This window comes from Amphiura filiformis, chromosome 6 (assembly GCF_039555335.1).
Source record: "Amphiura filiformis chromosome 6, Afil_fr2py, whole genome shotgun sequence".
Classification (NCBI taxonomy): domain Eukaryota; kingdom Metazoa; phylum Echinodermata; class Ophiuroidea; order Amphilepidida; family Amphiuridae; genus Amphiura; species Amphiura filiformis.
This window is the reverse complement of record NC_092633.1, coordinates 49,011,612-49,026,959: the sequence shown is the minus strand read 5'-3', so window position 1 is coordinate 49,026,959 and position 15,348 is coordinate 49,011,612. Positions and strand designations below refer to the sequence as shown.

At 35.9% G+C, this 15,348-nt stretch overlaps 1 protein-coding gene across 1 annotated transcript; it reads left to right on the top strand.

Annotated features, from left to right (window-relative positions):
- The first annotated feature begins 3,365 nt into the window (after positions 1 to 3,365).
- Positions 3,366 to 14,751, top strand: LOC140154271 (uncharacterized). The gene is made up of 4 exons (XM_072176857.1): positions 3,366 to 3,535; positions 8,424 to 8,548; positions 10,719 to 10,769; positions 13,935 to 14,751. Exons 1-4 carry the CDS (start codon positions 3,421 to 3,423, stop codon positions 14,043 to 14,045), a joined length of 402 nt encoding a protein of 133 aa, XP_072032958.1. The 5' UTR covers positions 3,366 to 3,420; the 3' UTR covers positions 14,046 to 14,751.
- The last annotated feature ends 597 nt before the right edge of the window (positions 14,752 to 15,348 follow it).

Sequence of the window (15,348 nt, the reverse complement as noted above, 5' to 3'; positions counted from 1 at the left end):
CTATTTTTGCAAACATTTTTGCCAAATATTGTGTCAATACTTAAATAACATTATGTTAAAATGTTTGAACCCAGCAAACACAGAAATGTTCTTAAAATGTTTTTTTCAAAACCTTTTAATAACATTTAAATGTCGGGTTATATAAAGGTCATGAAAACGTATTTAAAACGTTATTGAAAATATTTTGGGCAAACATTTTTCGCAAAATATTTTTTCAACCCCAAAATAATGCACGACAGCGGCTAAAAACAATACCTTTATTCTCATTCTTAAGGGCTGGGGTATGAACGTTTGGACAGTATTTATTTTGGGACATTAGAGCACATCAGACATATCGAATTGCATTCTGAATACGAAGAATGTCATTCTGATATCAAATAATTTTGAATTTTTGACATTCGCAATTAATACACATTTTATGGCAAATCATTAAAAATTGATATTTTTGATATTTAACAGTACTTGAAGTAAACTTTATAAATCTGATGATTTATACTTAAATTGAAAATTTTGACCTTTCGTATTGAAGATATGGATTTTTTCCCAAAACACCAAAAAAATTAGGTCTTTTTGGGAAAAAATCCATATCTTCAATATGAAAGGTCAAAATTTCAATTGACCGTCGGCTTTTCCTCCCTGCTACATACACTTTAAGAATATATCATTAGATTTATATAGTTTACTTCGAGGACTGTTATATATCAAAAATTCGAAAAATATCAAATTTTTATAATTTGTCATAAAATTTGTATTATATTGTGATTTTCAAAAATGAAAATTATTTGATATCAGAAAGACATGCTTCGTATTCAGAATACAATTCGATAGGTCTGAGGTGCTCTCATGTGCCACAAAAAATACTATCGAAACGCAATAAACGCTCATTTTAGATCCCTTAAACACTTCCAATTCAAATAAAAATATCATACAAATTTTAATCAAATTAAATCCTACATTTTGCAAGGAATTACCTAGGGCTTAAAATCGATCAGTCCCGTTATTGCTGTGCGCCTCCGATTGGTCCAAATAGCGAGTACGCGTATCGCGTCGACGCACACTCTCTGTCCCGTGTGATATCGTGTCTTATATCACTCATACATAAATTCTAGACAGTTCATTGGTTGATTGCCATTTATCATTTTTACCATCACCCTCTCCGTGTGATAGTCTTTACCATCACAGTGCTCTGCCGTAGTGCGCCTGCGCCAAGCCGTGCGCCGACTCTTAGACTCGCCGATTTAGTTATGGGGTGGAAACACGGTGTTATGTTGATGAAACAAATGTATTTCCTACCTTAAATAGTATTTTAGTAATAGAATTTATGCATGAGTGATATAAAACAAATATTAACTGTCTTAAATTTGTGTAATGGTCGAAATATAATCACTCGGTGAAAGATGTATTGTTTCATTCCACTCGCCGTTCCGGCTCGTGGAATGGAACAATCCATCTTTCAACTCGTGATTATATTTCGACCATCACACTCATAGACAGTATTTGTATAATATCACACGGGTAAAGCTGGGTAAGAACCAATAAGATTGCAGGAACGTTCTCAAGTGTTTAAGAATGGCGTATATTAACCAACTGCTGTTGATTTCCCCTCTGCGGATTGGTATAAAATCGTGATAATGTCTAACAGAGCATTTGTTTATGCATTTTGTTAATCTTCAAAACTCAAGCAATGACGTTTGTTTATTTCCTTTTTTTCATATCATAAACCATTTAGAAACTTTCCAGAATATAATATAATGATTCTCTTCTAAAAACTCCATCACAAAGGACAAATAGGGCATTGTCAACATCTAGAAACACTAAAGAATCATCGATGTGAGTGTTGTTCAGTTTAGAAAGTAGCTTTGATGTCTATACTATTCACAAAACTTTATTCGCGATTGTTTCTAAAACTTAATTTGAGCCATACGTGATTCAGCCATCCGGTTTCCTGAGTACTTGCTCATTGATGATTCAATATTGTCATGTGGTTGTTACTGTTAATGTAGTCTATTTGAATGAAATGTAGAATGAATTATACAAATTCTCGTTTTCCGAATGAAATATAGATTAATGAATTATGCAAATTCTCCTTTCATTTTAAACCATTATACACCTTCATTTCTTGTTTGTTATATCGGTCTGCAGAGCATTTAATCCAATACTACATGATATTTATAGAGCACAAAACAGCCACTAAGCGCATAAATACATGAAAACAAAAACATAAATACATGAAATGCGAAAACAAAAAACTTATCAAACAACCCAGATGTACATGTTATTATCATTACACATGCAACCAACGCTAGCATTTCAAACATTCTTATCTGTTCTTTAAGGGATGGGGTATGAACGTTTGGACAGTATTTATTGTGGGACATTAAAGCACATCAGACACATCTGAATACGAAGAATGTCCTTCTGATATCAAATCATTTTGATTTTTTGAAATTCGCAATGTAATACACATTTTATGACAAACGATTAAAAATTGATATTTTTGATATTTAACAGTCCTCGAAGTAAACTTTTTCCCAAAACACCAACAAAAAAACAAACAAAAAAAAATAGGTCCTTGGGGAAAAAATCCATATCTTCCATATGAATGGTCAAAATTTTCAATTGATCGTCGGCTTTTCCTCCCAGCTACATACACTTTAAGAATATATCATTAGATTGAAAAATATCAAATTTTTATAATTTGTCATAAAATTTGTATTATATCGTGAATTTCAAAAAATCAAAATTATTCGATATCAGAAAGACATTCTTCGTATTCAGAATGCAATTCGATATGTCTGATGCGCTCTCATGTCCCACAAAAAAATACTGTCGAAACGCTCAAAACGCTCATTCCAGATCCCTTAAACCCAATACGTCACTAGGATCCATAACATGCGCATCTATCAGGACACAGTTCTTTAATCCCAACACATTTGTACATTCATTGAATGAACTTTAAACTTTGGGTACAAAAACTCATACTCTGCAACTTGAGGTCAAATTTGTGCACTGATTGTTAAATTGAGGTTATTGGACTATACCATTGAGATGAGGCTATTGTGGTCCATAGTGCGTGTGTTAATTCATAGAACGACCGTTAGAAATGTTGGGTATAAAAACTCATACCCCACGACTTCAGGTCAACGTTTGAGCTATTAATATTAAACAGAGGTCATTCAACTTTGCCATTTTTCGCTCATAATACAAGCGAATACAAGTCGTTTGATGAATAAGCAGTAAGTAAATAATGTATTGTAAAAGCACGACTCAAGTTGGTATTAAAAAACAGAATTTGACAGACCTGGAATACGAGCTGATATTAAACCGTCTGACGTGCTTTTCCATTTCGCATTCTACAGCCAATGGCTAGCAAACCGTGGAAACAATCTGTGTGTTAGTGGAGTGGTTAAACTTTTGAGGATGTTGATTGAAACAATGGGATCCTTTGTTCTTATACATCGGAGGTCAATTACAATGGTTATTATATGCATCTTCTGCTTACAGTCGCTAACCTTTGCTAACCAGCAAAGGGGAAGTAAGTAAAATATTTCCGTGTATTTTTGTCAAAGGCATTGAATTATCTTCAAAATCTTGCTATCAGCAGTAGATAGCAATTATCTTCAAAATCTTGCTATCAGCAGTAGATAGCAATTATCTTCAAAATCTTGCTATCAGCAGTAGATAGCAATTATCTTCAAAATCTTGCTATCAGTAGTAGATAGCAATCATCTTCAAAATCTTGCTATCAGCAGTAGATAGCAATTATCTTCAAAATCTTGCTATCATCAGTAGATAGCAATTATCTTCAAAATCTTGCTATCATCAGTAGATAGCAATTATCTTCAAAATCTTGCTATCAGCAGTAGATAGCAATTACTTTCAAAATCTTGCTATCAGCAGTAGATAGCAATTACTTTCAAAATCTTGCTATCAGCAGTAGATAGCAATTAGCTTCAAAATCTTGCTATCAACAGTAGATAGCAATTATCTTCAAAATCTTGCTATCAACAGTAGATAGCAATTATCTTCAAAATCTTGCTATCAACAGTAAATAGCAATTATCTTCAAAATCTTGCTATCAACAGTAGATAGCAAGTATCTTCACAATCTTGCTATCAGCAGTAGATAGCAATTACCTCCAAAATCTTGCTATCAGCAGTAGATAGCAATCATCTTCAAAATCTTGATATCAGCAGTAGATAGCAATTACTTTCAAAATCTTGCTACAGCAGTAGATAGCAATTATCTTCAAAATCTTGATATCAGCAGTAGATAGCAATTATCTTCAAAATCTTGCTATCAGCAGTAGATAGCAATTATCTTCAAAATCTTGCTATCAGTAGTAGATAGCAATTATCTTCAAATCTTGCTATCATCAGTAGATAGCAATTACCTTCAAAATCTTACTATCAGCAGTAGATAGCAATTATCTTCAAAATCTTGCTATCAGTAGTAGATAGCAATTACCTTCAAAATCTTGCTATCAGCAGTAGATAGCAATTATCTTCAAAATCTTGCTATCAGCAGTAGATATATAGCAATTATCTTCAAAATCTTGCTATCAGCAGTAGATATATAGCAATTATCTTCAAAATCTTGCTATCAGCAGTAGATAGCAATTATCTTCAAAATCTTGCTATCAGCAGTAAGATAGCAATCATAGTCGCTAATTTTTGCTAACCAGCAAAGGGGAAGTAAGTAAAATATTTGTGTGTATTTATTTTTGTCAAAGGCATTGATGCACTGTTAGTGTTTAGAGTATTCTATTAGGCCTGTACCGTATTAGGCCTGTTCACCTAATGGCGCTATGGGCTTGCCAAAAGTTGAATTTTAACCACAACCTAAAGGTGCCCTCTCATAAAACAAAAGCCCCAGCAAACAAGGGTGCCCTTTATTCTTGTTGGGATTTTCAGAGGGAGCTCTCTATTTGTACTTAAAATTACCCAAAGGCAAATGAGCCCAAGTGCGCCATTAGGCGAACCTTTACGGTATTAAGCCTATTATGTTATTATTACTGTTAATGTTTTCAAGAGTTTTTGAGACTGCTTAGAATGTTTATTTTTTTTACCAACCTTTTTTAATGTACAATTCTAAATTTTTGAATTAAAAAAATTGAAACTTGTCGTCTGCCGTTAATGTTATTAAAATCATATGTGCAATAGCTGCCTTTTATGATTTAAAATTTGAATCACTATAAAGGTGTCAAGTCTGTGGGTTGCAGGACCTGAGATGATGACAGGAGCAGCTTTAATCCCACGAGGAGCAATCTGAAAACCTAATGCCCTAATGTCAGGTTTTTGGATTTTTCTACAAATGCAATTTCAAAATCGAACTTAAGGCAGCCATTGCAAATACAACTTTCTTTCACGCACATGATGAAATAAATCACGAACCCCCTGGACACTACTGGTCATCTAACAGCATTTCTGATTGGTTGATAACTTGAAATGCTCATCAAAGGCTTAAATTATTTATGGTCAAACTTGCATTTGCAGATGATCTTATTAATATCCTCCTTGACTGGTTCAAAATTGGACACAGTTTTCAATTTGGCCAATCGGCAAGTAGTTCTCATGGGGCTAATTAGGGACTCAATCGGATGAAGGAAGAGGAAAATGAATGTCATCCTTGTATGCAAGCAAATGCAAATGTGAGAGTAAAGCAGTCTTTCCCGGGACTGGATATCCTCACACATACACATTATGTAGCCAGAGGTTTCCATCAGTGGTGCCCGGCAGTGGTGTAATTTTTTGTGTGAAAAGTGGTGGGATGAGGCTGTGGATCACGAAATGCCCTTTAAATCGATAAAAAGAAGTTCAGACTAATGTATCCTAGGATTGATTGATTGATTGATTGATTTGTTTATTTGTTGGAGTTTTTTTTATGTTTATTTATTTATTTATTTATTTATTTATTTATTTATTTATTTATTTATTTATTTATTTATTTATTTATTTATTTATTTATTTATTTATTTATTTATTTATTTACTTATTTATTTATTTATTTATTTTATTAACTTATTTATTCATTTATTTATTTATTTACTTACTTACTTTATTTACTTACTTTATGTATTGTTGTTGACCGAATAAGGGGTGGTGCAATGATTATCAGGCGGCGACCGGCGAGTGGCATGATAGAGCCGGCAACTTGCATGTGAAACGGCCCGGCCGTATGGCATTTTCCCATATACTCGGTTAGTTTTGTGGGGTTCATTATCGAACACCAACGGTTTTAACTTGTATTTTTTTTTTATTATTTATTAACATAGGCCTATTTGTTTGTGATATTTCAAGCGTTTTAAAATGTCAAAATAATCCCATTCAATTACACGGTTGACGATGAAAATTTACTGAATTTAGAGAATGCACGGCGACCACCACCTGATAATTATGTGTACTCTAGGAGTGGTGAATTAACGGCGAGGGCCAAAGATTTTTGGTTTTTGGACACCGTTTCTCTATTACGCCTTTAAAAGGTGTAAGAAAACGTTAGGAACATATTCAAATATGCAAATTTTCCTGCTAGCTATGCTCGCATTAAGTATAGGATAAGACAATTTTTCAAAAAGGGCATCTACATGATCTACAGACTCGCCCCCAAACTTTTCTCAAAACAGTTTAGATTTGTAGGTCTATACCACAGGAAACCCAGCAAACACAAAACGTTTTCGACATCATTCGCAAAAGGTTATAAAAGGTTGTCAGAAAACGTTTAAATGTCGGGTTATATAAACGGTATATTAAGAGTATAAAACGTTTGCATAACCTTAAAAAACATTTTTTGATAATCTACTGCTCAGCAAACAAAAATGTTCTACAGAAAACGTATAAATGTCGGGTTATATAAAGGGTATAAAAACGTTTCAATAACATTCCAAAAACATTCTTGAAAACTTGATACAAAACATTCTAAACAGAATGTTATTTTGGGGTTGAACAAATATTTTGCGAAAAATGTTTGCCCAAAATATTTTCAATAACGTTTTAAAAACGTTTTCATTACCTATATATAACCCGACATTTAAATGTTATTAAAAGGTTTTGAAAAAAACATTTTAAGAACATTTCTGTGTTTCCTTGGTTCAAATATTTTCACATAATGTTATATAAATGTTGACACAATATTTGGCAAAAATGTTTGCACAAATAGTTTACAATAACATTTTTTTTAAACATTTAAAAATATTGTTGTAGTGTGTTTTCATACAAAACGTTTTAAAACGTTATCATGACCTTTATATAACCCGACATTTTAATGTTATTAAAACGTTTTTACCTAAACCAAAAGCCAAAATATAACTTATTTAAAACGTTTTTAAAACGTTTTTGTGTTTGCTGGGAAGCTGTGGCTCACTGGCTAAATAATGTCTATGTGCAAAATATTTCTTGCAGATTCGTTCGCTTGGCAAAAAAATATCATCACATTATTTTGTAGTACAAAATACTACTTCATAAATGCGCTGTTCGAGCGTGCATCTCACGTGGTGTGATGACGCAATCGCCCTAAGTGATATATAGGCACGGTTTCGCTGGCCATGCGAGGTGTCTCGGTTCGAATCCCACCCAGAGCAAACAACTTCTTTCTTTTTTTTCTCTCTTTATTCCTTCCTTCTTTCCCTTCCCGTCGCCAAAAAGCCCCTGGCGGGCAAAGTGTCGCCGATCCCGTGCTTGGCATGCGAGGTGTCTCGGGTTAGAATCCCACCCAGAGCAAACAACTTCTTCCTTTCTTTTCTCTCTTTATTCCTTCCCTCTTTCCCTTCCCGTCGCCAAAAAGCCCCTGGCGGGTTAGGGTTAGGACACAGCTTATTTTGCTATGAGTTTACTGTCTTGTTTGCTACTGAGTTCTATTTGAACTATTTGAAGTTTTTGACTTGAATTTGTTTTTAAAACTACAGTATGTAGTTTTTGTTGTTTGCCTATATATTTAGTTGTCTGTCCCTGAAGAAGAGCAGTTATCTGCTCGAAACGTCGGTTATATTTTGTCTGGTTGGTTTTGTTTGTCTGCTATGTAGCCTACACAGTGATTTTCATCACTTCCAAGTTCCAGTGTACTTTTTACTGACACTTCTGCGGGCTCTGGAATTGGCAATTCTTGGCCATCGAACTTTGCTTGTTTTTGTGCCTACATTGGTTATTTGCACAGTGATTTTCATCACTTGTTCTATATAGTGCACTTTTGTATACCCATTGATCCTTGTTGTTTTTGCAGATTTAACACTTCTGTGGGCATTGGAACTGGTAATTTTTGGCTATCGAACTTTGCCTACTTCTAATGCCTATATTTGCGGTTTTTGTCCCCCCTTCATACTGTCTATAGTCTGTACCGGTATTTTACTTGTTTCCCCACATCAAGTTGGTGTACCTTGCTCTTTTTTCCTATTGCACAATCCCTAATTGATTGTTATTTCGTTTCTATAGGATGTGCTTGTGGCAATCAATCCAAGTCAAAACCGTCGTTCCGATGTATTGTAGCATGTGGGTCCATCAAGTTAGCTAATGGTAGAATACCGGCAATCCCATTGAAGAGGGGATACCAAGAACAGGTAGGAAATGTATAATAGGAGATGGGGGGGGGGGGGCGGGACATAATACGGGTGGGGTGGGGTGTGGTTCAGTCGATAGTTTGAAGAGTCATTAGTCCGAAACCCCAATTAAGGTTATTAATTATTTTAAACTGTTGTGATTTGGTAGTGAGCTTTGGCAAAAACTGCATTGCTCAATTCATAGCGAGTGTGTAGAAGAATTAAAATATCACAGATATACTTTTATAGGTGCTGCGGTTCTTGAGTTACGTTGTAAAGAGGACTGAAACAACAACACTTTTGTAAAACTTACATAACTCATTAACAACAATAAATTAAGCACGTTTACAAAGTATACGATTTGTAGAATGAACTTTTGCAAAACATCAAGGTGTTATTTTTCAATAATATATTGACCTAGATAATGAAAATCGATTTTTAGGTTGCTTCGACCAACAATACCTCGTCTACCCTTAACCCTACGAATATACTCTAATTCTAAACTTCACTCTACCCTACACTGTGACATAAGCCCTAATTCTTACCCTAAACATATGTGACGTGTCATGTCAAAAGGAGACACTTTTGGGCAGGTTATAAATTTTAAGGTTTTTACATATCTTAAATATAGAGACATTTTGCTCCACAACGCCGTTTTCCCCAATGAAATTGGACATTCCTAAGCGAAGATATTGAGTTCGAAAGTTATAGTATTATAAAATTGGAAATTGAGATATCGGCCTTTAAAAATATTATTGACAATGTTGAGAGTAGGAATTAACTTGAAAAATGTCTCAAAAACTACAAGATGCCAGTTATATTCCGGTCTGAAACAATATTTTAAGCATTAATAACATCACAAATTCGCAACAAACCTAAATTGTGAAAAAATCACCCACCGGCAGATTTTTAGCTATTTCTCCATTAATGATCCTGCCCAAAAGTGTCTCCTTTTGACATGACACGTCACATATAGCCATATCTTAAACATAACACTGACTCTAATCCTCACGCTGACGCTAACCTTATAACCAAACCCTATCTTTAAACTAATGCTAACCCTAACCCTAACCTAAAATAGGCCTACCCTAAACCCGCCTATAAAATGGGGACACATCTGGAACCGAGGACTTCCACAGTTGGTTAAAATGCAAATTGTTCACGGTTGCAGGTGTTCAAGGTGGTGTACTAGGTTTGAACATGCAGTGTTCAAGAGAAAAAACCTAGAACACTACCATGAACACTGCCGTTCATATTTGGAACACCACCGTGAACACTGCCGTTCATATTTGAAACAACAGTGTTCAATAGTGGAACATATTATGGTGTTCAAGAGCTGTCACAAAAAAGTTGTTTAAATGTGTGTAAATGGTGATGGTGTTCATTCTTTTAACATCAGGCGTCCAAAAATTTTAGAGTGTAGGTAAAGAACCATGCTCCATTGACATTTTATTAACACCCTTTTGGTACACTCATAGAAATGACTTGTTCGCCTTGTTGGCGCAATTCAAAAGGAGTAAGTTTGGACAACTCAAAAATAGTGTAAAAGTTGCCAAAACAAAATTCATTTTAGTTATCCGAACTTAAAAATGCTGAAAAAGCTCAAAAAGTTCCGCCAACTAATCAACTTTGTTGGCATTACTTAAAAAGGTGATGCAAGTCGTTGCGTCAACTTTTTAAGTAATGCCAACTTCTGAATTCAAGTTCAGGGAACTTAGAAAAATAAACAAGGTACAAAGAACCAATTAGTTGAGTTATTGTAACTCAACATGTAAGTTGATGTAACTCGTTCATATTAAGTTACTGGTACTTATTGTTTTGAGTTAAGTTATTCCCATTTTGTACTTTGTTACTTAATTCACGTAATTGGATCATTTTCTGCACAATTAGCAATATTTATTTTTGTAATCAGTGCAAAATTTTGTATACTATAGCACACCTCTAGAAAATTAAGCTAACCTAGTTTCATTTTCTGAGTTGTAACAACTCAATAAAGTAAGTGCAAATGAGTGCGACCAACATAATGATATCGAGTCAGCGTTACTCAAAATTGTACGCGTTGGCATTACCCGGAAAGTTGACGCAACGACTTACATCAACTTACTGAGTAATGCCAACGAACAATTTCTATATATGAGTGTAATATTTAATTCATTGTTACTATTACTGTTACCTTTTGACTGTTTGACAGATCCCATTAGAAGATTTTCAAATGGTGTCGTTCATGGATTCAGCAGAACAAGTAAGTAAAAAATAAACCAGACAGTATTATTAATTAGGCCTAGGCCTACTGTCACCTCTGTATATCCTAACAAACTGACAAATATGTCAAAATTTAAACCGGCTGTAAAATACCTGTACCCTTTAGCTCTGATTTATGATCTCGTTTGTTGAAATCAGTTGAGAATTAAAGAAACGATGGCCGCTAAAACCCAAGGAACACGAGGAAGGAACGCAGTTAGGAACGAAATCAAAAGTTGCAGATTGGAAAGCACTGCGCTACACTCTTATTGATAGATGGCGGATAGCTTCTAAAGACGCCTAAGACAATTACGCCTAACCAGGAGGGTGAAAGTGCATAGGAACAATGCCGGAAACTACGTCACGCTATTGTTCGACCTAGGCTACATCATTTTTAACACATGCGTGTTCGTCAATACAGCTTTAGTCTCCTCCACGTTCGCAACACGGTAGGGGAGAGCGGGGAGTGTTCGCCCTATATTTTTCTGACCAGCCTAGCGATGTCAATTTTAAGGTTAGGGATGACCTGATTAGCCCATGTGAAAGCCCTATGTCTTAGCTATATATGGCCACAATCCCAGAACTATAGGCCTTACAATAGCAACAGGATGGAGCAAACAAAAAAGTTTTTTAAAGTGGCGAACTTGCCCCATATTGGGGCAGGTTCGCCCATATGATGGGGTAAGTTCACCCTAATCACAAAAAAGGTTTAAACATTGCATAACAATAACATATTAAATGCAAATATTTAGCAAGAGTATACAGGGCATTCGTTCTCTTCTGGGGAGTCACTAAATTTGTTGCAGGGGTCGGGTCAGGGTAAAATGTAGGGGTCCAAATTGAGCTTAAACGTATCATGTTTACAACTTCGGGGAGATTATGGATTAGGACATAAACGGTGGTATGAGTAATACTGGTACCACATAACTTTAAAAAACATGCTTTTCAGTAGTTTTACCTTGTTTAATGGTACAATTATAAATATTTTGTATAATACGCTGATGGGGCAGGTCCGCCCTCCAGTTTGGGGTAAGTCCGCCCGGGGAAGATATAGGGCGAACATGCCCCATCCTCAAAAGGGCGAACGTGCCCCTTGTGCACATTTTTGTATTTTCTTCAGGGTATGCAAAATACAAATCGAATAAGGAGTTTATAACTGCATTAAATCTTTGACAAATCCCATATGTTCCCAATATAGATTTCCATTAAAACCATCTGTATTTATGTATCAATGATAATACAACATTATTAATGCAAGAAAAAATTACGTTTTGGTGTAATTTTTTTGTTTTGGCTGCAGTTCGATGAGCACGTCCCTATATGTTGCGTAGCTAATATGAGAAGTTTATAATGACCTATGTCACCTAATTTTGCCATCACCAAATTCACCGATAGCCGTAGTGCTGAGAAACAAAGGGGTGGGCGAACCTGCCCCTAGGGCGAACACTCCCCGCTCTCCCCTACGTGGTGTGTCTGGAATCACACTGACGGCGGAGGAGAATACTAGCTGGTCAGACAGTTTAATTTTATCAAGCATATAATACCTGAACAATCACCGTCATTTGATCGATTTACTACAGAATATATTGTATATTCAAAATATAATTTTAATATTGTAAACCTGTTAACTTATATATTTGTGTACTAAAGTATAAGGACACGTGAATAAAATCATGTCGAAGACAAAATGGCCGCGCTAATCCGCCTATTGTCTAGACCTATAGGATACATCTTCCGGTTTGGTTATGTAACCTAGGATGCTTATCCCTTTGTATCCCTGGCCTAACCTTGCCATACTGCAGTTACTGTCCGTTTTCCTATACACAATACACAGTGCTCTCACCATTGACGTGTGACCTCAACAAATGATGTATATTGGGAGAATGGACACTTGCCTAGTTAACATCACTGTGTGAAAAATAACCAGCCAATATTTTATTTATTCTCCAAAACTTCTAGCAAATATATTTCTCTAACATGACCTAAAATTACAGCTAGGTTAGATGTTCAGAAATGGTCGCACTTTTGTAAAATATGAGTGAGGGCAAGGCATAGCTAGCCAACTCCCCGTGTTAATTGAATGGAGATTTGACCGAAAATATTGGTATAGGACCGCTCACTTCTGAAGGATGCCACAAAAAAAACGGTAAAAGCTACATTTAAATTATTCTAAATAGGCTCTAGAAAATAAAGTTTTGTAACATGTCCTAAATTTTTAGCTAATTTAGATGTTTGGAGAGGGTCGCACTTTTGTGTTTTAGGAAGGATATGTAAACGAAAGATAACACCAAAAATATGAAGAAATTATTTCCAAACCGTGTTAAGTCAATAATCATTATGTTGCTCATTTTCAAGAATGCTGGTTTACAAAAAGCACGCCATTGTCTCATTTCGTGAACAATGGTACACATACCATTGTTTCCTTTCGTTTCCTTTATAATCGGTTACCCAACTGAAGCTGTAATACCAGCTTTATTGCGATGTCGCACATTGAAAACAGACACTTGTACACAACCAGAGAAGATCTGATTTAATCAGTTGAGCTGCTTCAATGAGTGTTATCTTGGTTTAATAGCTTTTAATGGGGTTTAAGTCCTGCAAAGGTCGAGATGAATTCTACTGTAGACATGACTGCATCATGCATGTCCAAGATTCAATCTCAGACGTCCATGATGCAATCACAGGGCCAGAAATCTCCAAGCAGCCAATCAACTAAGTGCATCGATTAGTCTCTTTGTTAAATTCATGTTGCGCATGAATTACCTTGAATTATATGAGATCGGAGCGGCGCTGCACCAATAACTATCACTGTCTACTGCCCTCTGTAGCCCACTTATCACGCTGAATCACTGATAAATAATTGATATGCTGCCCTCCAGTGGCGTAGCCAGGTGGGCAAGGTGGAGCAGCCGCCCCTCCTGTCAGCAGTCTTGCCCCCCTCTTGGCTTTTTTGTAATTCGTAGACCATATTTGACCATTTTCGTCAAAGTCCTCCCCCCCTGGAATTTGCCTCCCCCCCTTGCCCCCCTCTGAAAAAGTCTTGGCTAAGCCACTGCTGCACTCTCGCTCTCTATCTGATCCCCTGCCCTCTAATTAAAAACAAAAACCGGAATCGATAGACCAGTAATAAAAACGTTCCCTGTTTTCTTTTCTTGATCATTTACAGAACGACGATCGAAGAGCAAACTGGAAATATTGTTTATCCGAAATGAGGAGAGACATAACTGACATATCCGCTCAGTGCTACCGTTATAAGAAAATCACCCTCTTTTCATAACACAGACTAATGAATCGGAAACGTTAAATTGCTAATCTACCGTAAAACCTCGTCTACAAGCATATAGAGTGGTGTTGCTGAAAGCTAAATTAATCCTGGCCCCATCCATCGACAAAATCATAATATTATGGAATTTGAACAAATTAATTAACGATACAAACACATACAAACAAGTACTATTGTAAGACCAATCTATTGTATTGGCATATTTACGGTTGTCTCGTTTTAATTTAGCTATCATCAAAAACACACTATATGCTTGTAGACGAGGTTTTACGGTATTTGAAATCAACATGTTAACAGCTCACATAAGGAAGATTTTGGAATACTAACAAAATTCAATTTAAAGCTCACCATCAACTACTCCCTTTGTTACATCTGTGAAGCCTTCAGCCACAACCGGTCATCTACATCAACATCTCCTCAGTTTCTTGAACTCAGAACCCAAAGTGTGTCATTCGCATGCAGGCAGATTTTTCTCATGCTTTGGACCAAAGGAATGGAACAAACTTCCCATCCATTAATGCTCAGACTGTTGGCATTTTCAAGACGATGTTGCTAAAATGCCATCTGTTCTAACAAGCCTATCAGATTTAATTCTTATGTTGCCTTTAAGGTGGTACTACACCCCTTGATAAATTTGTGACTATTTTTGCATTTTTCTCAAAAAATTATAACACACTGACAGTAACAAAAGTTATGTATATTATAGGGGCAAGGAATCCAGTTACTACACTGGAATTTCAGTAACTCAAGATAGACAAGCGGTACGTTATAATAAGAAAAGATGTACCGCTAGAATGTACCTCATTTCTTAACATATAAAATTATAAGAACCACTTGTCTTGAATCACTGAAATGTCAGTGAAGTAATTGGATTCCTTGCCCCTATAATCTTACTATAAATAGGGAAATGTTGTATGTATCTATGTATCTATCTATCTATGTATCATGGAAAGGCTCCGTCAGTTTCGATCCAAATGTCGCCAAATTCATACGGGAGATCGATGAATATACGGGAACGTGTTTAAACTTTATTTGGTTGAAAACGGTCAAGAATTGGCCTCAAAAGCAGTGAAAATGTGGTACGTTGCTATGCTGGGTAAACAAAAAAGGGAGTCAGTTGTCAAGCTAGCCCGTGCGCGTCGTACGGGCGTATCTAATGCCAAGCCGCTCGCGTAGCGCAGCGATAGCGCGCGAGTAACGCAGCACTACGCCATGTCGCGCGTAAACGACGCAGAGTCTCGCAATGAATGATAATACGGGTGAACGACCGACCGTAGGCGTAATAAATACGGGGAAA